Source organism: Podarcis liolepis (genome assembly GCF_965112155.1).
Source record: "Podarcis liolepis genome assembly, chromosome: 14".
In the NCBI taxonomy this organism is placed as follows: domain Eukaryota; kingdom Metazoa; phylum Chordata; class Lepidosauria; order Squamata; family Lacertidae; genus Podarcis; species Podarcis liolepis.
Genome location: NC_139569.1, coordinates 17,901,594 through 17,926,904, shown reverse-complemented (window position 1 = coordinate 17,926,904; position 25,311 = coordinate 17,901,594). Strand labels below are relative to the sequence as shown.

The window sequence follows — 25,311 nt, the reverse complement described above, 5'->3', positions numbered from 1 at the left end:
GCCAGGTTTCCAGAAGCCTCTAAGAGAAATCCTTTCAGTACTGCCGCTTCTTCTAATGGAAGGATTTCTAAAAATCCCAGTTCAAGAGACTGCTTTATAAAATCAGAAGAACTTAGTTAGTAAGAAGCATCATTCTTACGAGTCACAGTTCAAGGAGGAAATGTATGGTATGCTATATATGTTTAAAGATACCCCCTTAAAAAAAAAAAACCAAGACAACATAAGTTTATTTGCTTCCTTGCAGTTTTGTCTCATAAGTAAATGACATGGTTTGGTGGGGAGGGGAGGAATTGCTAGTGATCAAGCAGGCCAGTTTTCCAATGAGAGTGACTTGTTTTTTTGTTGGCAACTCCCTCCCTGTTATGCACAGAAAGGAAATAAATCCTTCTCCACTGAGGTTCTCCTACACTCAGCATATTTCTGGGATGTAAGAATTTGCCTCATTTATATTTGCGTAGGACACTGATGATTTCTCTCCTTAACCTCTGACATCCCTGTGAAGACCACCCACAAGACCTCCAATTAGGATTAACAATGATAGTGATGCTGCTAATTATGTGAGATGGGCACACACTTGTAGAGGCAGAAAGTCTGCAGTCTCTTCTTCTGCCTGCAGAGCTGAATCCAGTTTGGCAAAATGGGTGCAGACTTTTGGTACAAAATCTTGTGCAGTTTAAGAGCTGTTTACTAGAAACAGTTTACTTTGTTTAGCTGGAATTGGTTTAAGCTTTATGATAACATCTGACTATGAAGATGGCACATGTATCTAAAGCAGTAAAGAACGCACTTGCCAAATGTCCCCTTAGACTTTTAATGAACTCTTTCAATTGCAAATAACTTGTGTATATGTAAAAGCTGTAAGGAAATATATTGCAACTTTCTTGGAAGTAATATATTTCAAGTGGCTTGCATGATCTTGAGACGTCTCTCCCTTTCTCTCCCCTTTGCATGTGTCTCTCAAGTTTCCTCTCATTCATTAACTGAGAATAAGGGGATGTGAGCTTGTTCATAATGGATTTCCCTCACAATGAATGTTGCTAAGATTACTACTCATTCTATAGTAGACACCACTTTTAAACAACAACAGAAAACAAACAAACCCACAGTCTGTTGGCTCCTGCTTTGTGGTTAACTGCAGGCCTCTTCTCCTGGAGTTCTGTTGGCATCATTAGGGATGCAGGAGAACAAACAAAAATATTTTTGGCGCGAGTAGAAGCTCTATAAGTTAAGTTATTGTTCTTACAAGACCAAACATGCATGTTAACTTCAGCTCTTTTCAAAACAAGATGGTTTGCCAAATGGGAGAAGGATGAAGTAAAGGCCAGATTTTGAAACAAAATTCTGAGCCCAGCCTTTCATGGATATATAGAGATTTCCCATGCCTTCAAAATAGATTTTAATGTCATACATCCACATTGCTTTGATCAGTTTCAGATAACAGCACTGGTTGATTATTTTTCAGGCCCCCGGCAGGTGTGCTATGGGGTGCCACAGGGTACCATCTTGTCCCCAGTGCTGCTTAACATCTACACAAAGCCATTGGGAACAGCCATTAGGAGATTTAGGGTCAGGTATCATCAGCGCAGTGATGTCAGCGCTATGCCAGCTCTATTTCTCTCTAACACCAGAATCAGGAGCGGCTGTGCAAGCCATGGACCAGTGTGTGGACTCTGTGGTGGGAAGGATGAAGGCCAACAAACTGAGTCTGAAACCTGGCAAGACAGAAGTGCTGTGGGTGAGAGGTTCCAAAATCTGAATAACAGGTCAATTGCCTGCTTTGGACAGAGTTATACTCTCCCTGTAGTCTAGGGAACTTTTGGATCCATCTCTGTCACACAAAGCCCATGTAACCTCAGTGGCTATAAGTGCCTTTTACCAACATTGGCAGGTAAGACAGCTGTGGTTATTTCTGGGCCAGGATAGACTGACCACTGTTGTCCATATACTGGTGATCTCCTGATTTCATTACTGAATTGCACTTTATGTGCAGCTGCCCCTGAGGTTGGCCCAGAACCTGCCACATGTGCAAAATGCATTTACTTGATGGCTCCCTGGAACAAAATATTGCCATCATGTTACACTGGCTGTCCCTGGCTCCAATGGCAAGGTAGATGAGGTGAAGTGTGGGGGGGAAGGGTTTCATTGATTATTGTTGTTCATGCTGGTTTTAGTTGAACATAGAATGTTATTTGTATGGTGTAGGCGGCATGGTGATGCCGGGTCTGGTGCGCATGCACTCCTGCAAACCCCTCCCCCATGTGTCTTCTTTTTTGTTCTTCAGAATATGGCAACCCTAGGTTATAGGAGATCTAAATGGAATCCCAGCAAGTAATCTGACTGCTGCATTTGGGGCCAATTGTCATCTTCATGGGCATTGCACCAGAGCATGGGGTACAGTGCCCAAGTCATCAAAAGAGGTTACAGCTGGTAAATCAGTTGGAGCTGAAAAAGGCACTCGTAGTCACTAAGATCACCTGAGCCTCCATGAACAATGTTGGATCCAGGAGCAACCCCAAACTACGAAACTGCTCTGTATTTTTCTGATTCTGTCAGTTTATTGGCCCACATCCAACTCATCACTGAGTCCAAGCACTGGTCCAGCACCTCAAACACCTCTCCTAATTCAGATGGAACAGATAGACAGTGCTGGGTGTCATCTGCATATTGATGATACTTCACTTCAAATCTCCTGATGACAGCTCCAAGAAGCTTCATATAGATGTTAAAATAGCATGGGGGATAAGATGGAACCCTGTGGGACACCACAGGACAATTCCCATGGTGCCGAACAGTAGCTTCCCATAACTACCCACTTCCAGGTATGTCATGGGGGGGGGGCAAGGGCCCCCAAAATTTTCAAGGAGGGGGCCAGGCCCCCTCAAAATTAAATGGCAGCTGTGTGCACACACCACAGTGCATGTGCACAACAAAGCAGCATGCTGCAGAGCATGCACAAATAATGTCGGCGTACCCTGTGTGCATGGCGTGCTGATGTCGCACAGCCCCAGCCTCTTCAGTTGCGGAGACAAGGCAGCTTGCCCACTCCAGAGACCATAAATATACAGCAGAGGACAGTGTTTGGGGGAACATCCACAAGGAGACACTTACAACAGTCATACATAACTGAGACCCAAGCTCTCACATGGGACAAAAACTCTGTATTCCCTCCTGTCTCACACCAGGAAAGACACAGTTCAGTGCAGGGTTGGGCTTTCATTCCAAGGACATGAAACCACTTTCACGTGCCCCAGTCCAGACCACATCCAGCCTCTCACCTTGGAAATGGCCTACAGAAAACATAACAAATTCCCCAGACAAACAAGACCACACACAAACCCATGCCTGACAAAGCAATAAATGGGAGTGAGCCCTCACTCTCATCACCCCCGCCAGTGAATTCAAGGACATATTCCAGCCAAGCAAAAACACCTGACATGTGAAGCAGGGCCAATGAGGAGTGTAGCATATGAAGAAAGCGTTTGGTATAGACAAAGTTCTGATGTCCAGATAAAGAGGATGCCTGGAGTGTCACATTCAGCCCCCAGCCCCGAGCATCACCCCGAGTCTAAGGTTAAAAAATAATGCATGAAGTAACTCTGACAAGCAGACTGTTTTGTATAATGCCCCATAAAATCCTATGCCCTTTTAAATTATGCGGGTTTTTGGGGGGGAGGGTTATTGGGTTGTTGTTTTTATTTTGATTATATATTTTCTGGTTTTATATTCTGATTTTGTTTTGTTTACCGCCCTGAGACCTTCGGGTATAGGGGGTATTTAAATTCAATAAATAATAAAAATAAAAGTGTCATAGGCAGATGTGGAATATATTGGAATACTGTATAACTTCCAGTGGGAATTACTCCTACTAAACCCGAGGGTGAGGAACCTCCGGCCTTCCAGATGTTGTTGGACTACAACTCCCATTATCCCTTGCTATTAGCATGCTTGCCGGGGCTGATGAGTCAAAACAACACAGTTTCCCCCCACTCTGCCCTAACCAGTTCTTTCTTATTACTATTTCCCACCTTTTTTTCTAGTCAAGTGCAGAAGGCAAAAGCAGCCTTCAGCATTAAACTTCTTTGCCCACAATTATGTTTTCTGTATCTTTATATATAGTTTGACTTATGCCAGATTGGTTGTTGTTATTTTCTAGTTAACCAACGTCATTCTCTACTTCTGGTGTTTCTGTATTTGCTTCACTAGTTGCTGGGGGGAGGGGTGGGCAAATGAATTTCATTGAGCTATGTTGTCCTTATTATTCATGAAAATTGATACATTCTGTGGCTCTGCTCATGAACAGCCAATGGCCATTGTGCACAGTAATAGAACTGTAGTGGTCCTGTGCTTTTACTGGGGTCCTTTCTTGTTCCTGGCTGAAGACCACAGTCTGTGGCAAGTATCCATGGGAGTAGCCAGGGGGGTGCAGGGTGGGCAGCTGCCCTCCCCCAACCAAGTAAATAAATAGAAATACTTAACTAACTGACCAATTGCACCACAAGATATCTCAGTTCTGCTCCCTCCGCACATAAAGCCTGCCCCCCAATAAATCCTGGCTACGCACATGCATAGCATGCATGCATCACTTTACTATGGGACTGAGAGGTCTAGAGTTGACTTGGAGCTAATTTTATTTTAAATTTTTTTTGAGCTTTGAAGCCATACATCCACAGAGGAAACTGTTCAGAATTAAAAGGACCACATGCCATTCCCAGAGGTATGTCCTCTTGGCAGAGCTGAGGTGCTTTATTTTGCATTTGGACTTTATTTTGCATTTGGTTGTGGAGGTGTGTCCTCATGAGCTGCAAATCATTCCAGGGAAGAGTTCAGGTCAGAGGATGAGGTGTAGCAGCAGCAGCAAATGGAAACATCACTGTTCCCTTGGGCTCAACCTCCTTAATGGGAGTCTAATGGGATGCTTACTTTGGTGACTGCCTCCTGAGGGTGTTCATAAAACCAGCTATTCTTGCCCTCCATGTCTTTTGTTCCTTGTACTGATGAAGGGGAATTGGGATCCAGGGCCATGGCAGGTTACAGTCTTCTGGCTCCACACAGTATTTGGGTGTCTTGGAATATTGTTTCTGATTGAATTATGTTGTTTAACATTTAAAAAACCTGCAGCTGCACATGCCCTCAATATCATCTTAGAAATCTTTACAATTTGAATCTAAAAATTAACCTGCTATTCTTTACAAATGGTTCAGTTAGTTGCATAAATGACTTAAGTAGGTTTTAATAGTTCTGCTAGGACTTGGGCACACATGTGGCTTCAGTCTGAGCCAGCAAGTCTGTCACTCAATCATACCTGTAGTGTGAGAACACAAACACTTGGGGGTAATTGATGCTAAATCCATAGCAATTTACACCTCATTAGAGAGGTGTGAACTAACTCCTAGCTACCTGCCTAATTGAATTTCAGAGAGATTAGGATGCTTGTTCTTCTTTGCCTCTATGTTGTGATGTGACTAAATTGGTGAACTGCAGCTTGAAATCTTGATTCAGTTTATGGTCCTGATTCAGCATGACCAGACTAATTCCTGAATAGACAATAAATTCTTCCTGCTGAGCCTTGCTCATTTCCAATTTGTTCTTTGCTCCTGCTTCTTTTTCTTCTGATCTGGTTCTGCGATATTACCATGCCTTGTTTGTTCAGCCCCAGATTAATCTATTCTCTGATGGTTCTCATTCAGCTTCTAAAGGGAGCGGTCCTTATTAACTGATGCTTCTTGAACTTTATGGCTCTTGATTTTTTCCTTGGCATGGAGTATACATAGTACATAATAGCTAGTGTGATAGCTTTAGAGGCTGAATCACCCAGTTCTTTCTATTTGTGTAACTCTTGAACCAGGTTTTGATTCTTGCTTCCTGGTTTGGTGACCAGAACCTAAATGGTACTCCTTAGGTTAAGACTTGTGGTTTCATGTAAATGGCAATGCAGAAATGGGGACCAGACATCACAGTAAGCATAACACAGATGGGGCTCATGCTGAGTATTGAGAGAAAATTCTGAGGCACTTAACACGGCCCCATCTTTGGACCATGGCTTGTGTGAATAGGCCAGGGGTCAGCAAACTTTTTTCAGAAGGGGGCCAGTCCACTGTCCTTCAGACCTTGTGGGGGGCTGGATTATATTTTTTGGGGGGGAATGAATGAATTCCTATGCCCCACAAATAACCCAGAGATGCATTTTAAATAAAAGAGCAGGAGGAGATTTCACCCCTCCCATACCCAAGAATCTCCTGACCATCTCCTGATGATCTCTGCTGACTCCACAGAGAAGAGGAGGCGTGTCCTGCCTTTTTAATTATTCTGCCCAGCAACATATCTGTGTGTGTGAGAGAGAGTCAGTCAGTCAGTGTATCGGAGAGAGTGAGAGTGTTGGAGATCCTAGAGATTAGATTGCTGCTAAGAGCAGCTGCAGACTCTCAGTGTAGCATTGGTTTATGCTCAGAATACTTAGCTCTGTATATAGTTTTGTACCATAGTTGTAGTTATAGAATAAAAGGAAGATATTTTACAGAGCTGCTCTCCGAGTGGTTTAAACTCTGCAAGACTCTGCTGCGCAACGACTGAATTATTGAGACAGTGAATCCGGTGCTCTCAGCTCTAAGCTGTGAGTCCACAGCACTGTGACCGTTTCCTGCGGAAAGGAGGTCTCTGGCGGTGCTACCCAGCTCGCCCAGCCCAGTCGGGGTTGAGGTACATGAGTCCAGTTGGTACACTGGCTCTAGGGCGATGCTGACACTTTCTATTTGTGTAACTCTTGAACCAGGTTTTGATTCTTGCTTCCTGGTTTGGTGACCAGAACCTAAATGGTACTCCTTAGGTTAAGACTTGTGGTTTCATGTAAATGGCAATGCAGAAATGGGGACCAGACATCACAGTAAGCATAACACAGATGGGGCTCATGCTGAGTATTGAGAGAAAATTCTGAGGCACTTAACACGGCCCCATCTTTGGACCATGGCTTGTGTGAATAGGCCAGGGGTCAGCAAACTTTTTTCAGAAGGGGGCCAGTCCACTGTCCTTCAGACCTTGTGGGGGGCTGGATTATATTTTGGGGGGGGAATGAATGAATTCCTATGCCCCACAAATAACCCAGAGATGCATTTTAAATAAAAGAGCACATTCTACTCATGTAGAAACACAATGATACCCGAACCGTTCGTGGGCCGGATTTAGAAGGTGATTGGGCTGGATCTGCCCCCCCCCCCGGCCTTGGAATAGGCTGTTAACAGCCCCTTAACAAGAGAGGTCAGCTTTTAAAAGTCAGTGTAAATCACATGGCAGCCAAATGTTCTACATCAACACCTGCTAATAGAGAACACTTACAACTGTGTGGGGCTTCCATACTGACATAGATAATGTTTAATGTTTGTATGGCACTTTAAAGTGTTCAGACTGTTTCACATGAAATTATCTTGTTGTAATCATTGCAACAATCCTATAAAGTCAGTGCTGTTATCACTCGTATTGTACTGTATATGTGGGGACTGAGGCTGAGAAAGAATGACTTGCCTAATGCCACTTTATTATTATTTAATTAACAAAATGTATATAGCTTTAAATTAATGAACAACCTATGAGTGGTTTACTCAAGCTGGAATTTCCTGATTCGCAGCTCAATCTCTTGGCCACTACGCTGTACCTTTAGGCATCGATAAGGACTCTTAGCTAGTAAGGTAAAGGTAAAGGACCCCTGGATGGTTAAGTCCAGTCAAAGGTGACTATGAGGTGTGGTCTCATTTGCTTTTCCGGCCGAGGGGGATGGCATTTGTCCACAGACAGCTTTCCGGGTCATGTGACCAGCATGACTAAACCGCTACTGGTGCACGAAGGAAGCCAGGCCACATGGAAACGCTGTTTACCTTCCCACCACAACGGTACCTATTTATCTACTCGCACTGGTATGCTTTCGAACTTGGGGGATCACTATGCACATGCTGTTGTGTCCCAGCCATGTTGTTAGAGAACCACCAAGTGTTTCCCCACTCTAGAACAGGTGGCAGAATTCAGAAGATCTCAGGTTCAATTGATTGCCTCTTCAGTTAAAGCAGCAGATAGAAGGTGATGTGGAAGATCACTAGTGGAGAACAATATTGGGCTTGATGGACTATTAGTCTGACCTGGTATAAGGCCAGCTACATACTGTATGTATCAGATCAAATGTTAAGATTTGAATATTAGGTGCTATATATCACTCCTAAGCTTCTTTTTTTGTTTTAGGATGGTTCATGTAGTTAGAACATTCCCTACCATGCTTCTATTAGGCATATTCTGAAGGGCTAATTTCTCGCCATTTTCACACAACTGAACAGCACACATGGCATACTTTTTGATGGCGTGCTATTAGAAATGAGCCCTCCAGAACTTCTGTGTGATATAGATGTATGTCAACCCTCTATTTAACAATGGAACAAATGTTTCACATGTCCAAACTTGCCCCATTTGCATATGATCACATCAATAACAATACCAGACATTGATGAACTCAGATACACTACCCTGATTAAACATACAGTAATATGCTTGGTGCTGTCAAATCACTCGGACCTGACCTCCAGTTACTGAGCTATCCTATTTTAGGCAAGAAACTGCTGAAAACCTAAGTTCCCTTACAAATTTTCCCTCCTCTCAACCTAGGTGCAAAAGAATTACTGCTTTTCTTACAGCACAGGCTCACCCACATTTGTAGAGAGACATGCTAATCTTCACAGCCTATCCCATGAGAATGCCTGGCAGGAGCCAATCTCCCTTAGTTTTTGAGCTCTTAAGAAAGCAACATAATAAAAGGTAAAATAGTTGATATAATTCTGCTGCCCACAATGTCTCAGATAAAATCAAAATGACTGAGTGAGTCAGTAAGGGTGCTATTAACACCCTCTGTGGGGCTGTCTTTGTAAATATTAATTGCCAGAGTTGGCTCTTGTTCAGCATGTGCTTCATCAGCATTGAGCTGAATCAAGGTTGTTTCACGTTAACTGTAATTTACTGATGCACTGGACAGCCCCAAAAACCACTTCAGCACCTACATTTCTTAGTTCATTCCAGCCAGCTCAACAGATGGTTGGGCGATACAAATCTGTCTGGAGCTTTATAAATTGAGTCTGGATTCATGTAAGACAATCAGCCCAAAGGAGGCACAAATCAAACTGCATCCATTCAGCTTATATTTCACCACCTCAGAATGGCTGTATTACAGATCAGTCCTCATTCATGATGGATCATATGTTAATTCACATTAATTCAGGAAGGCAAAAGATGCTGTAGTACCACAGAGACATACCAGTTTATTATTCTGACCTGTGGTTTCATAAGCAAGAACTGTACACATCTGTCAAAGCAACACTATTTTAAGGTCTTGATTGGGTGACTCAAGCAGCAGGGTACAGGCTCCTTTCTCCCTGTGCCAATGGGGTAGTTTTCAAGCAAATGTTACTGTGGGTCTGAACTATACTGCATTGCAGATGGCTGGAGAAGATACTGCAGCTGTCAGCCCAGCAGGATTAGGTGACCTGAGTAACCAGCAGAGTCTTACCTAGCCCTATATAATTCATCTGATTCCTTGTGTAGGCAACTTGTGTAGGCCAAGCTGCTCACAGACTGGTTGAAAAAAAGTAAAGGTAAAGCACCCCTGGACAGCTAAGGCCAGTCAAATGTGACTATGGAGTGCAGTGCTCATCTCATTTCAGGCCAAGGGAGCCGGCGTTTGTCCATAGACAGCTTTCTGGGTCATATGACCAGCATGACTAAACTGCTTCTGGCACAACATAACACCGTGATGGAAGCCAGAGTGTACAGAAATGCTGTTTACTTTCCTGCTGCAGTGATACCTATTTATCTGTTTGCACTAGTCTGCTTTTGAACTGCTAGGTTGACAGGAGGTGGGATGGAGCAATGGGAGCTCACCTTGTTGCGTGGATTCAAACCGTCAACCTTCTAATCAGCAAGCCCAAGAGGCTCAGTGATTTAGACCACAGCGCCACCCATGTCCCAAGACTGCTTGCATCCCTGCCTAAATCTCTACCAAACTACTACTGTTTTGCCTACCTTGAGGCGGCCAGCACTGACAGCTATTTTAGTCAGTGTTTTGATTTGTGAGGAGGGAATATTCATAGTTTGGAGGGTAAAGGATAGACTTAAGCATAATATATGCATGGTTTAGATATTTGTGGTTTTAAAACTAGAGTTGAATCAATAAAGATCACTTTTCTCTGCATGTGCCAAATTTTCCATTCAGAGGTTTTTTTCTGTTATGTGAATTATGTCAGCTTGAAGCCTAGACTTGTGTCCTTACACAATTCTTCCATGTTACAATTTTAAACAAATCTAATTAAGACAAAAATTAATTGTTCACAGCTTAGATTTATTGGAGTTTAAATGTTTCCCTTTTTTTAGTCAGCTTGTTATAGCAGCCTCATTTGAACCATGGCTAAGCATAATTGAGCAAACGCAGTGAAAATCACAGCCACTTCACTCCTTCCCTGGACCTGCTGCTGCTATGCTTCCAGGAGCTAAACCATTCTTTGGCTTAATGTTACATGTGAATCCAGAGTCATGGTTTGTTGGCTAGAGCTTGTGGTTTGTTTGGAGCAAAAGGTTCACACATTTGCACACACACGGCTTAGCTGCTGTTAGTGTGGCGGCAACAGGGCCAGGAAAGGAATGAAATGACCACAATTTTTGCTCTGTGCTCCTGCATACTTGCTTGTTCATACCAAACCTTAGCTTGGCTTAGCATTATGTGCAAATCAGACCATTGTGCATGGCTCTGGATTGGCCACCCTCTCCTTGTATTTCTAGACATTTAACATTCATCTGTCTTTTTCTTTTTGTTCCTCAGGTCTTCCTCACCTAAAATGACACAGCAAATGAGAGACCCGCAGCTAGCCCAGTCTAGGAAGCAACCAGGACCCTCATCTCCAAATGCTGCTAAGAGGCTCTACCGGAACCTTTCTGGGAAATTCAGAGTTAACTACATGTCATTTGATGAAGGGAGCATAGCAGGGAGGAGTGAAAAGGATAAGCTCCGCAAATCCTATCCTGTGAGTACACTGCTCTAACAACTGAAGAGCTCTGAGGGTTTTTAGAATTTTTATGTCCTGTTAGAGGAACAACTTCTGCTCCATCCATACCATGGTTGCTGAAAGACTACCTGGCTCTTCCTTGCCACAGTGTGGCAATAGCTTTGGATTTTGGCTGCCTACCTACCCACTGTTGTGTCATGAACTCTGAATGCATAGTGCAGCTGGTGTAAAGAAAAGGAGGCAAGCAGATTGCTGGACTTTGATAGAAACTTTAGAGGTGTCAAATATCTTCCTGACTCTGAGCTCTTGCAACCCACATTTACCCTGTCTCATTAGAGGTGTTATGGATATGGTAAATTTGGCTTGAGCTGCAGTGGAAAGCAAAGTGTTGTCTTCTTCTCTTGGCCTCTGCACTGATCTACTCCACCCTCATTTCAGTTTTATCTTATTACTGTAGTGAAGACTGTGAAATGAGTGGCATACTTACATTTGTATGACTCTGTTCCTCTCTGCAGTTTCAAGGCAATGCTGCACTCTTTGAGGCTGTTGAGCTGCAGGACCTTGATAAGGTGCAGGAGCTGCTCAAGCAGTTTAGCCTAGAGGAGCTGGATCTTAACACCCCAAACAGCGAGGGTCTTCTGCCACTGGATATTGCCATCATGACCAACAATGCACCCATCGCCAAGACACTGTTGCTGGCTGGAGCCAAAGAAAGCCCTCACTGTAAGTAACCAGTCAATGGCCCAATCCTATGACCCAATTTGTCCTTTCCTGTGGATGCTTAAGGAACTCTGGCCACTTGGGTTTCTTGATATCATTAGCAATGAGAATTCTATTCTCTTTTGGTGAAATGTGGAAAATGAAAAGCATCTGAGAGGAGTTAGCTGCAAAAGAGAGAACATATAGGACCCTGGAACTAGGGTTTCTGGTGCCTAGTGTGCTCCTGTGTCTTTCATAGCTGGATGATATGTTCCCTCAGTACAGGAAAAATCACATTGCTAGATTTTTCTGTGTCGTGCCTAAAGTACAGTAGCATTTTCTTGAAACATGATGGTACAAATGAAAGCTATAGCTAAAAGGTTCCAGAGCAGCATATCATCCTAGAAGCTGTAGTTATCAATCTGACTTGGTGTTAGGAATGATGCCAAGAGTGAATACCAAAGGAGGTTGGCACTGGCACAACCATAAAGAGTCACATCATCCTTGTGGCATGTTCCTAAGAGATTATTTCAGCTGATTTGCACACAATAAGAAGTGGGGCTGCAGGATAGATTCAAGCTGAACCGCTTACCGCTTGTACTGTTTGAATCTTCACCCAAGAGATGCCAAAATTTACTCTCCAGAGCGTTACCTTGGAAGAGAACAGCTTTGCTGCAAGAAGCATTAATGCTGCCTGATCAGGTGAAGTGAATAGAATGATGAGAAGGGAATTCACCTCATTTCAGATGACTAGCTAAGAGCAACAGGAAAATCTTCATCTGCTAGTTATTTGCAGGTAGTCTGCCTCATGAATAAGCTGACAGTTCTGGTATTAGGGTCAGGAACAGATTGCCCTTTCTTCAAATGAAGGGATTTCTGTGAATGGAGAGCAGAAGGGGAGTGACTTTGAATAAGTGTTTATTAGTACTCTTTCCCTGGAGATTGGGGGGGGGTATTCTCTCACAAGTTTGTGTTCTCTCTGTCTATGTCTCTCTCACACATGCACACACAAAAATAGGTTGCGCTAGATGCAGCCACTGGGGTCTCTGCTTGCTGGGTGGCCCACACAGAGAGTAGCCACAGGCCTAGCTGGCACTGTGTGTAATAATGGAGTTCAGTGAAAGGAGATAGAAAAGAGGTGTGTATTTCTTTGCTGCCTAGCCATAGGAGTCAGGCAAACCAAGAGATTCCCGTGAATAAAGTATATGCACTCTGATCCTCAATGGGGGTCTTCTCCTCTTGTTCTTAACATATCTAGACTGAGGAAAGGGAAATACCTCACACAGATTGTGCTCCAGCTGTGGGTTTGTGCATATGCTACTTCTCAAACAGTAATGACAAAAGCTGGATGAAGTAATAGACCTGGCCATCCTATTTAATGGATAGGTAATTGTCCCTAGTACGAGCGGTGAGCAGTGATATCCAGCAATAGTTTGCTGGGGTCCCTTGCCACTTCTGCCACCCTGGTACATTGCTGTCTACTGAAGGCACCACCAGTGGGGCAGGTAAAGGGGGGGAGCGCACGCACACACACACACACACACACACTGGTATGTTGGGTGCTGGTAGGGATGTGGGTGCAAGCAGATTCAGAACCCTGTGCTTGTGGGAAACATAGACCCATTCCAATATTCTGACAGAATGAGGATATTTTCATATTTTAGTCATGAGGTCATCATAACTAATATGAATAGATATGCAAATGTGAATGCTGTTAATCCAGGTTTAAAAGCAGAAAACCCATTTTTAAATACAGTATGTTTTAGTCAATGTAGGTTTTTCATTCAATGTAAGAAATGCAAAAAAAACCACCCCTTGTTTTGGTAATGCTTAAGGCTCATTCTGGTAGTGAAGGGCAGAATGCTCATCCTTTAATTATCTTTTCCTCTAAGGATTGGAAATGCAAAGAGGATCATAGTTGCCATTTTCCAACAGGTTTCTGGGGTCTTCCAGGGTATGTTAGCTCCTACGAAATAAAAATACCTTGAATAAATAAATAAAATACAATGGTACCTCGGGTTACGTACTTAATTCGTTCCGGAGGTCCGTTCTTAACCTGAAACTGTTCTTAACCTGAAGCACCACTTTAGCTAATGGGGCCTCCTGCTGCTGTTATGCCGCCACTTCATGATTTCTGTTCTCATCCTGAAGCAAAGTTCTTAACCCGAGGTACTATTTCTGGGTTAGCGGAGTCTGTAACCTGAACCGTATGTAACCCGAGGTACCACTGTACTAGAAGCAAAATTTCAGAATTCAGTTCTAGCTTGCTATCGGAAGACTTGCTTTGAACTGGTGGGTGCATCCTGCTGTGTAACAAGACAGGATTTCTGCTCCCTGATAAGCAGCAGATTCTGGGGGAAGGGAGGGCTGGGATTCCTTTGAGCTTGGCCTTTAAATCTGCATTTAAGAGGATCCAGAATCACAAATTTGCAGAAGCAGTTGTGGAGAAGCAACTTTGTGGTTTTATCTAATAGCTCAAACTCCAGCTGCACCAACCATTTATCCCATGCTGTTTGGGAAATGAGGATCAAGCTGTGCTTCTTCTGCTTGAGGGATTGCTTAGCATGGGAGGTTTTCTGAGGGTAGAGGCAAAGAGAATCACTTCAGAAATTTTCAGGCAGGTTTATGCCTGGTCATGTATTTTTCCTCCTCTTCTTGTGCAATGTATTAAATGTTTCCTTTTCCCTCTGTTCCGTTTCCAAAGTTGTGAGTCTAGAGAGTCGGTCTTTGCACTTGTCAACACTGGTCCAGGAGGCAGAGCAGCGTGTCAATGACCTTACTGCGCAGGTGGTGAATGAGCTACCCAGTGCAGATGGCTCAGAAAAAGAGAAACAGTTAAAAGCATGGGAATGGCGTTATCGGCTATACAAGCGCATGAATGCTGGATTTGAGCATGCTCGTAAGTGTCTGAAATAGCAGCATGCAATGACCCCTAAGTAGATCAGGGATGGGAACAGTGGGCATGTCACTGCAAGGTTTTAGAGATAGGAAATTGGGTCCTACAATATGTCATTAGTCCAGAACAGAAACGAAGAAGTGGCCTTAGGACCTGCCATAATAAACCCTATGTTGTTTGCAGCACATGGTAAAGTTCTTAATTTAGTGATTCACAGAATCTTGAAGCAAGTCACTAGTTAATGAAATTGGTAGGTCCATGCTGGGTGAACGTGGCTTTCCCCGTGCTGTTCTAGTCAACCTTCATTGAGCAGATTTGAAACCGCTTCTCTCACCCAAAACCAATATTCTAGATCTTTCTGGTTGGTATAATAAATGAAGGTATCCTGTACCTTTTGCCACCTTTCTAACCCATTTGATATTTTCGGAAGCATTAATTTCCTAGCTTAGATATAATTATCATAGTGACCCCTAGACTATGAATGCCAATCCAGGTGCTAAGCTTCACAAAAGAAAACGTTTCCCTCACTTTTCTGTATGACAAGTTGACTATTTTTGGTGTCATGTTCTCACTTGTAGCAATGGCTACCTATTCAGGGTAGGGGAGATAGAAAAAATCTCAAATCTCTACAATGTCTTGACTTGCAGAGGGAGGTCTGTCTCTTGCATGGCGAGTTCCCGACCCCCCCTCCCCCGGTGGAAATAATGAGACATGACGCAATTATTAAGGTTAATGGGCTAAAAAAGGCCACAACTTTATTGGTTACAGGTGAAGAGCAGTATTGGCTTTGGCATTGGTCCTAACTGACTATATCAGACTCCAGCCTGTCTGCTTGAAGTCTGGGAAGGGTTACCCACCAGTAGGGGGAATCCTGCTGATGCACATCAACTAGGAATTCCTCCGGGGTCACCAATAGGGGGTGTGCCTTAGCCCCTAACCTCCCTAGGCTTCGGACAGGGCCACGCCCCCCAATCCTTTAACGGACTACCCTTCAATATGCGGGGCAGGTGATGGCGCTACCTCCCCTCTTCCATCTACATAACTATACAAATGCCTAACCACCAATACCCAAAAAGTTGTGACGATTTGCTACAAGGTAGGCGAAAACCAAGTAGCTGGTGCCAATTTGCCAAGTGGAAAAAATCCTACCAGGCCCCTCAACGGCAACCAACCAAGGTCCATAGCAAGGTCAAAGAATGAAAACCTTATAGGGTGGGAGGGTGGGGAAAAACAGGGACAGATTGTGGGTGGCAAAGAGGGAGACCCCCGGCCGTGTCCTGACTTTATAGGGCAGGCCACACCCCCGGACCAGCCAATTGGCCGGCTAGGGGGTGATGTGGCTGGGAATCCCCCCAATCGCGCGGGGCTGGCCTCCATCCACCACACACGTCGAGGGGGTGTGAAGCCTCCAACCACACCTCCTCCTTAAGGTGGAAGTGGATTTGTTTTGTAATGGCTCTTTTAGCTACTATCATTAGAAGGCAAACTTGGAGGAGTATGATTTGGCTAAAATTGTGGGAGGTGGGGTGCAGCTTGTGGATTTCATTAAGGGTTCCCTACCTATCCCACATAATCTGACTACTGAACCTAAGGGGGGATTCTGTGGTCTTGCATCTTCTGCTGATTGAACCCATCTCAGTGCATGCAAATTGCCACCATATCTCTTCTCAGAATTTTATTTTATTTTGCAAAGGAAACATACCTTCCTACCTCGCCTCATAACAGAATCTCTGTTATTGTGATCATTCTGGCTGGCAGTTAAGTTGTAAATTAGGCTTATATTGAAGATTTATTCCTTCCACAGAGGCCTTGATACACCAGGATATGTTCCTCCTTATATCTGTGCTATCTGTTCTCAGGGGTTCCAGATCCACCCATGAATGTTCACCTTTCAGTGGCCAGCAGCACTTCTGTGGATGTTTCCTTCCAGGAGCCCCTAAGTGTCAATTCAGCCATTGTCACCAAATATAAAGGTAAATCCAAAGGATGCTCAGAACCATATTACCCAAGAAGTAAACTTACATGGACCTGTGAATTGATTTTTTTCTCTTTTGGAACAATCCTTCTGGACCGGGAATCTGATCCAAGTAAATTCCTAAGGGCCCACTGATTCAGTTCCAAAATTCACCTATATTGAATGATTTTTTGCCTGTCATTTTGAGGTGAATAATTTATGGATATACATTGAAGATGTGAAGGTCCAAAGAGAAAAAAGGAATGCATCAGCATAGTTCAGTGGTACTGAACTGTAGTTTACAGGGTCTAAAATCTGCTTACATACAATTATATCACACAACATATATAGTACAACTGCCATAATGACTGGGAGATGGATATCAATTACTGATCCATCTATGCATCCTCCAAGCCTTAATCAGTTACCATTGCCTTTAAAAATTATTAATTATATGTTAATTTTATGAAGAGCTTGCATAACATATAATAAATATTTTTCAATGCAATTGTACTTATTAAGATATGGTAAGTTATCTTTTTTTCTTTTTATGTCTTTTTAAGATTTGAAGGTCTGCAGGCAGGGACTATCCAGTCATAAATCTTCTTACAGTTCCTAGAATACTTTGGGTGCTATATGAATTATGATTATAATAGACCAATCTGATGGATTACATAATCTCAGGCCCAGTTTCAAAAGTTACACTGTCCTAGCCTGTTGGTTGTTGGGAGAGTCTGAAGATTTGTCAAACCAATCTATTTTAAAGGCCCAGGCACCATAACCTGTATGGGGCTCACAGTGTCCTCCCTACCCATCTCACTGCTTTACTCCTGGAACATAGGAAGCTGCTATATATTTAGACTTTACAACAGGCACATTATTTCATAGAGCTCAAGGAACGCTGCTTTGGTGCCCTTGATTGGTTGGTTTTATGATGTTCCTGCGCAGTGAAATTACCAAAGTGAGGGATGTCCCTGTGGAAATCTTTATGAGCAGGTTGTAGCAAAGATGGGGTGGGGTAGAAAGGCCACTTAGATGTATAGATTATGAACCTGAGGGCAGAGACTGCCCTACTACTAATCTTTCTAGACTATTGTTTGAGTCTCTTTGGCTAAGGAACAGGGTAAAAATGCTTTCAAATAATTAAGGAAGGTCAGGAATGAAGTGACCGTCTCCCACTGCAGTCCTTCCTCCAGGCTTTGTGAAATACATGACCTTTGCTATCAACACATCAGGCCTGGTGGTGCTGTTGCTGAATGCCAGATGAGCCATAATAAAAATAAATTATTCACATTTCTGGGGGAAAGTGCTAGCCTGGCATGTATGGACCATTTCAGAAGGCTTAGGGGACCAGCTTTCAAGCCTACTCTGTAGTGGTGTTGGCAATGAAGCAATATTTCTGCTTCCCCATTGCATCCTCAACTTGCTGCCCAATATAGCCCAAGACCTTTCCCATGTTCAGGAACACTTAGGTGCCTGCTAAGAGTAGTAGGCTCTTTGAAGATAAAATTGCTTACATCTACAGCAATTTGGATACCACAGTTCTTGAAATACAGTCTGTTCATAATTCCAGAACACCATCTAGTTAAATACTGTTGGATGAGTTTTGATTATTGAGGTCCAATGACACTGATAGGTCCTTGGAAGAGTAACATCTACTATAACTTGCCTAGTTTGCTTTATAGTTTGCTTTGTGCAGAGGGTTGACAGGTTTGTTCCTGGATGTTATAAAGGCCAGCTTGCAAAAGTGGCTGTTGTCAGTCACCTTGAAGTAGGCAGTTGTGTAGTGGCTCCTGGAAGAAAAAAAAACCTTCACTGAACCCAGGAAATAACACCTAGTTGTTCATAGACCCTTTGGGGCAAAATGCTTAGATGAGTTGGATAGGCAACTTGAGTCACTCTTGAATGAGACCAAGTATCTAAATGGATTTCAATTTAACGTCTAATACGGAAACACCTTTGGTCATCCTGAAGGATGATATCCCAGGAGCTAAATCAGGAAAGTATGACCTTGTAGATTCTCCTGGACCTTTCAGTGGTGTTCAGTACCTTTAAACATCTTTCTGGACTAACTGTCCAGTATGGGAATGAAGGGCACCGTGCTTCTGTTCCAGTCTGGATGGCATTTTGATTAGTCTGATCCATTGCATTGTGGGACTCTTCTTTATCCCCTGTGCTGTTTTAACGTATACATGAAACCACTAAGTTCATTCCAGGATCTGAGATGAGATGTCATCAGAATGCAGATTATACCCAGCTGTTTATCCTGTTCAGTCACCTCAGGGGAAGCTGTGGAAGTGCTGAGCTGCTGTCTAGGATCAGAAGATGAGTGGTGATAAGAGATAAGGCCTCAGTTATAAGCACCACCTCTGGAATTCCCTTCCCTCTGTTTTTATCTATTTTATTTGCACAGGCACACAAGAGATTAAAATGAATTCTTAAAGATATGCTTACTGTTTGTTTTCTTTGGATTATTGTATTTGTTTAAAAATTATTTTATGTTACCTACTTTAGGACTTCTGGCTAAAGAAAGGCTAAGAGATTACTTAAATAAATAAATAGTCCAGGGTTTCATGTGGCAGTTCCTGTGTGAAGTTTCATCTCAGTTACTGCCAAGCTCTTCATAATTTTGCAAACTGATTTTGCATTTAAAATATTTAGACAATATGCATCCACCAAATTTGCATAATTCATGGAGATTACTGAGCTTAAGTTTTCTAGTTGTTGAATTTGAAATATTTTCATGCCTTTCTTCTAGTCCATCTCGGTTGGTGGCCACTTGTGACATGAATCAATCTCATCACTTCTCCAGAATCTGCTATTCTGGAAATTTGGTAGAAAATGCCTTACACTTCTTCTGTAATGTGAGAAGGAAATATGTGGCTGATTTATGGTAGTGTCTAAATGGTGGTGGTTCTACACTAGGCAAGTTGCTTTTTGCTAAAAGTTTTAGAAATGTCTTCCCAAGTGCTCACTCAAGTTGAATGCCATAACTCTGTCCCATTTTCAAGCTATTTGGATCCCATAAAAGCATGTCCCTTTTTGGCTTCAACACCTGCTCCCTCAACATAGAATTCCCAGCAGTTTAAATCCTTTGTGTCCTGTCATCATAACTTTGGCTTTCAGAAGAATTTTCCTTTACCAGTCTCCACCAAATCCTGCCACTTAATCTACTTTGTCTATTTCCCACCCTCTCTCTGTTGCCTTTGTTTGGTCCATCTGTTGTGCTCTCTCTTTTATCTCTGGGTTCATCAGCTTGACTGTTCATCTTTTGGCCTGCCTTTTTTGCCTTTAACTCTTTCTGTTACGTCTCCTGTACTGAGATAAAGAGTTGAAGTAACCCTAGCTATAGAGACTTCTCTGCTGCGCTGTGCGCAGCTCCTGCATTGCACATTTGGCAGGGAGTTAAGTCCTTTGAATATGAAAAAGGTGTGCCCTGTTGTTGCACTCTCTCTCTCTCTTTCTCTCAATTGACACCTTCCCTCCCCGCCCCCCAGCTCTTCCATGCCTTTTTTCTCAATACATTTTTCCAGTATGCACAGCTGGTCCCGCTGTAGCTTGTTCTTCAGTTTCACAGTCAATCCCCTTACAGCAGCTGTACCATCCCTGGCAGCCTAGCTTTCTAATCTAGCCCTGACTGACTGCCAAGCACTACATCCTTTGCCTTACTGATGAAAGACCCCCAATTACTGACAGAGTGGCTGTGCTTTTCCTTTGTTTGCAGTCGAATGGAGCTGCTCCCCCACCTTCTCCCCACCGCTGGGTGAAGTGGTGATCAACAAGCTGAAAAACCTACATATCACCATCCATGGCCTCCTCTCGGTGAGTAAGTTACTGTGCTGTGTGCTGAGCCACAAGGGTACTTCAGGGAATGACCCCAATTGATCCCTTCACCCCATACTTCTTGTTCTAATTCACCAAAGTGCAAGCTAACTGCAGTGAACCTCTGCCCACCACACAGCCAGAATATGAGGATGTCTGAATGATTTAGTAAAGTGCCCATTTCAGGGATTGGTACTTCTTCACACAACACTGAACTTATTAAGTTAACTGCATGCAGGTAGCCATTTTAAGTTCCCTGAAATGTGTGTGGCCTATTTAGGACCCAATCATTACATTACAAGGCAGCAAGATGCAGCATTTGCCCTAAGCAGTGGCTGCAAGCAGGGGATAAGGAGCCCTAAATTCTTTTCCTCTGAAACTTGGTTAAGTGGATTTTGTCATGCTTCCTGACTGAGATAACTATGGTCTAAATAGAGTTTACTCACAAATCTTGTAGTAGTAATAGAGGTGTGGCATAAAACTGAATATGGTTTTTTGGAGTGGGGGAGATAACTGAGGTATGAGCTCTAGCAACAGGCGTCTTGTTGCTGTAGTGTGAGAAAGTAGGTGTCTGAAATGAGGCACATGATATGCAGATGCATGCCATAAATTTATTACTAGGCTGTACCAACTGAGACTGCAGAGGAAAGACCAAATATTTGTATGTTCTCTCCTAATGAAAATCAAGCTGCACATACAACAATAATATATGAAGCAGAAGGGGTCTAACTTAGGTTTCTCCTTATCAGGACATGGCTTTTTCTTGCCACAAATGAGTGCATATTTCCATGCCTGGTCATGAGGCTTCTGAGCCAAATAGTCCAGTACAAAGGCTTATGGTGAATATTTTACTTATATTTTAGAAACCAAAATGTCTGAGGTTGCCCCTGAGCACAAAGAAGAATTCAAGCAGTCTCAATAATTTAGCAAGATATGAAACTAATTTTTGTTCCTTTTCATGAGTTTTGAGACGTGCGTCTTGTGCAACTATTTTTGCCTGTTGTTGTGAACACATTTGAAATTTCAGGGCTGTTCTTTTGGTACCACTTTCTTTCCTTCTTCCTGCTTCCCCACTCATTTCCCTGCACTGGCTATCCATATGATTTTGCAATGACGTGATAAGGCTGTCAAACAATTAGGAAACATTTAATGCCGACATAATAAAAATAGTATCTTTAGAAAATAATAATAATTTGTTTACAGTTACCATTTCCCCATGAAATGCAGCATGCTAAATGCCAGGAGCAGTTCATAGCTTTCAGTGTATGCATTGCATGGGAAGGAGCAGCCATCCCCAGGCTGAAATCTCAGGGTCTTGCAGTTGAGCTTTAGTCACTAAACCGTGTGATCCATAGTTTTTTCTGTGATTTCTACCCAATGGCACTCCTTCTCACCCCCCCACTCCAAGCCAATAAATCTTATACCCCCACCACCTGCAAAGATCAAACTCTCCACCAGCTCCATGGCTAATTGGAGATGAGAATCAGTGACTCCACTCCAACCCTCAAGTGTATGGAGGTCATGGGTTGGCTGGGACCTGCCCCCCACCCCTGCAGTTTTATCTCTCTGGGAACTGCAGGACCCACACTGCCTGTCAGCTGTCCCCTCCCCATTGTGTGGTGGACAGCTTCCAAGAGCTCAAACAGGAGCCAGACTTCTGAACAAACAGCAAGTTGTGGGGGAGACGAGACTGGGAGCTGCAAAGGGATATGATTTTGCAACAAATGGCCTGTAGGCTTGCTCTGCTCCCTTAGCCTCCTAAGAAAACTTACATTACACATAGTATACCCAATGGAAATGTTTGCTTGTGAAGCTAGTTATGTGATACCACTAGGCTGACAATCAGCTGACATGGTTCAGTTGGCTGTGGCCCAAAATAAAAGTTGGATTGATTTTGATCATACATTTAATAGGAAAGACATACTCCACATGTGAAACTGAACTGATAGGAACGATCAAGTTGGGGGTTGGGACTCAAGATAATTTGGTACAGACTGAAGGCTGTCTACACTGCTTTACTGGGCGTGACCAGCAGTCATTCCTGTTTTAGGGCAATATTATGCATCCAGGAACTGAATACAGTGGTACCCCGCAAGACGAACGCCTCGCAAGACGGAAAACCCGCTAGACGAAAGGGTTTTCCGTTTTGGAGGCGCTTCGCAAAACGAATTTCCCTATGGGCTTGCTTCGCAAGACGAAAGCCCATAGGGAAATCTCCGGGGACCTCTTTTAAATGCTAGCGGTGGGGAGCAAAGCCTTTCCCCCCCCCTCCGGCCTTCAGAAGAGGTCCTGGAAGGCTGGCGGGGGCCGAAAGGCTTTGCTCCCCAGCGCCAGCATTTTAAAAGCAGTCCGGGATAGCAGGGAAGCGCTTCCCGCTATCCCGGACGGCTTTTGAAGGCAGGAGAGATCCGCGAAGCCTGGGCACGCTGATGTCAGCGCGCGCAGGCTTCGGCATACCGGCAGAGGTCAGCGAAGCCTTGGCCGGACAGCTTTTGAAGGCAGGCGGGGGGGAGCAAAGACTTTCGCCCCCGCCAGCCTTCAGAAGAGGTCCAGGACCTCTTCTGAAGGCTGGTGGGGGGCAAAAGTCTTTGTCCCCCCTGCCTGCCTTCCCAGGGGCTTTTAAATCGCCCCGGGCAGCGGAGAAGTCCTCCGCTGTCCCGGGGCGATTTTAAAATGCCGCCCGCCAGCATTTTAAGATCGCCCCGGACAGCGGAGAAGCCCTCCGCTGTCCCGGGGTTTTTTAAAATGCTGGGGGTGGGAAGAAAAGCCCTTGTCCCCCCCCCAGCCTTCAGAAGAGGTCGGGGGACAGACTGTCCCCGGACCTGGTCTGAAGTCGGTTTCCCTAGGAACGCATTAATTGATTTTCAATGCATTCCTATGGGAAACCGTGCATCGCAAGACGAAAAACTCGCAAGAAGAAAAAACTTGCGGAACGAATTAATTTCATCTTGCGAGGCACCACTGTACATAACAAATATTCTTTGGCAAGGTTATGGGGCAACACTGGATGCAGAGGGGAATTCAGATTTATTTCCTGGGTATCTGCTGGACATCCAGAAAATTTATGTGGACTCGGATTAGATCTGAATATGATCTTTGGGTATTTCTAATGCAAGACAACATCATTACATCACAAATGAGTCCCACTTAAGTAATATGAAATGGGAGGGTTAGTAGGGTTTCCATTTGTGGTAAGAAGGATGTGGAATATGCTGAGTCCTCTTGGCCTGGCACACAGCACAAATATCACAGCAGGATTTAGAGACTTCTGTGAAGCTGCAGTGCTACCCTGAAGCCCTAATCTGATTTCATTTTTAATCAGATATGATACAGACTACAGCTTGTCTGAATTCAATCAGAAATTAAATCTGCAAAAGCTGAACTTCCAAAATCTGTCAGACCATCTGAGTTATTCTGGAGTTTATCAGCAACTTTAGTCTAAACCCATGACACAGGAGAAGACAGAAAGACTGTGCAAGATGGTGATGGCCTGCACTGCTTCTGCAAGTTCATAGGCCATAGGCAGTATTGCTCCACATCCTCCCTCTCTTTCAATAATGACATATTATGGACAACACCTGGTGACTATATTAGTGGAAGGGAAACTGAAACCACCCTTCACCCTTCTGAGCAACAAGGTTTTCTCTAGTCCATGTGACTCCTTATTCCTTTCCCTACAGGGTACAGCTTACTATGTCCAAGTATCTGCCTACAACATGAAGGGATGGGGACCTCCGCAAACTTCAATACCACCCTTTGCTATTCCATCAAGTAAGTGGAAACATCAGGGAGCATCAAACATACACCTCATTGTTCATACTGTAAGGCTAGTTTACTGTTCTTGCTCATGTTTTAGAGCTTAGTGAGCACTCAATGGTATATAACAAATGGTACTGTGGCATTCTGAAGACTAATTATTATGGCACCAACTGTCATGGACTATTCAAAGATAATTTTATGAGAATTGCAATTTTTTAAAAAAAGAAAAAGCAGGATTGACTTACAAACACACTGTCCCCATTCGAAATGTGTGAGGACAGATAGGTCTAGTAGTAACAACAGTGGTGATGGAAGAGAAGGTATACCCTGGATATACTGTAAGGCACACAGCACACAAACAGCAGAACATTGTGTCTCCAAATTCTGGTTATCCGAAACACCAAAGTCCTACAGATTAACATGCTCTTCAGGGATTCTCATGGCAGCATAATTTGCAGTAGCGATGCTTCTTTTTATCTAAACTTCTAATTATTAAATGGTTCTCTATCCTCCTTTCTTAAACAAAAAATGCCCATATATTTAAAATATTATTTTGGTATCTTAATCTCCTTTCTACTCTCTTATATATTTATTTTGTTTAGGTTGTTAGATTTTTTTGCTTTTCCCATCCCAAGAGCTCAAGATGTATAACAGTATGATACTTAATATAACCTATCACTAGAAGCCAACTGAAATAAATTTTACACCATATAAGCTTGGGCTTTGGTGAGTTGTGAAGGGACCAGAATCCCTGTGTACAGCTAACCTGAAGGGTTCAGTGGTTTATTTTGGGGGAGTGAGAAGCTAATACTTCACCTGTAACCTGGGTTTTTAAAGAGTGGAAGCTTTGATACATTCTGGTGGGATGAGGGAGCAGTTTTCTTAAGTTTTTCTTCCTTTTAGATAAGAGAGGTTTGCTGCCCCTGAAGCAGCATCAGAGTTCTAATTCTAATACAGGTCTCAATAGTGCAGTGGATCAGTATGTCTGGCTATTAACTAAAAGGTTGGTGGTTTGAGCCCACCCAGGGACTTCTGTGGACAGCATTCCTGTATTGTAGGGATTTGGACTAGGGATTTGGACCAGCAACCACTTTGGTCGTATATGATGCCTAAATGGGAACAATGCTATGTCATGACATAGCTTCATTCCCAGGAGC

The 25,311-nt window shown here is 43.5% G+C and overlaps 1 protein-coding gene across 8 annotated transcripts in view; it reads left to right on the top strand.

Annotated features, from left to right (window-relative positions):
• LOC310692640 (ankyrin repeat and fibronectin type-III domain-containing protein 1-like) overlaps positions 1 to 25,311 on the top strand; it is a 346,685-nt gene that overhangs the window by 299,270 nt on the left and 22,104 nt on the right. For all 8 annotated transcript variants that reach the window (XM_083473610.1, XM_083473609.1, XM_083473608.1 and 5 more), the window contains 6 exons: positions 10,841 to 11,042; positions 11,540 to 11,747; positions 14,428 to 14,622; positions 16,479 to 16,592; positions 20,298 to 20,395; positions 24,076 to 24,166. In XM_083473610.1, coding sequence (XP_083329736.1) covers positions 10,841 to 11,042; positions 11,540 to 11,747; positions 14,428 to 14,622; positions 16,479 to 16,592; positions 20,298 to 20,395; positions 24,076 to 24,166 — 908 coding nt within the window. The remainder of the gene's footprint in view (positions 1 to 10,840; positions 11,043 to 11,539; positions 11,748 to 14,427; positions 14,623 to 16,478; positions 16,593 to 20,297; positions 20,396 to 24,075; positions 24,167 to 25,311) is intronic.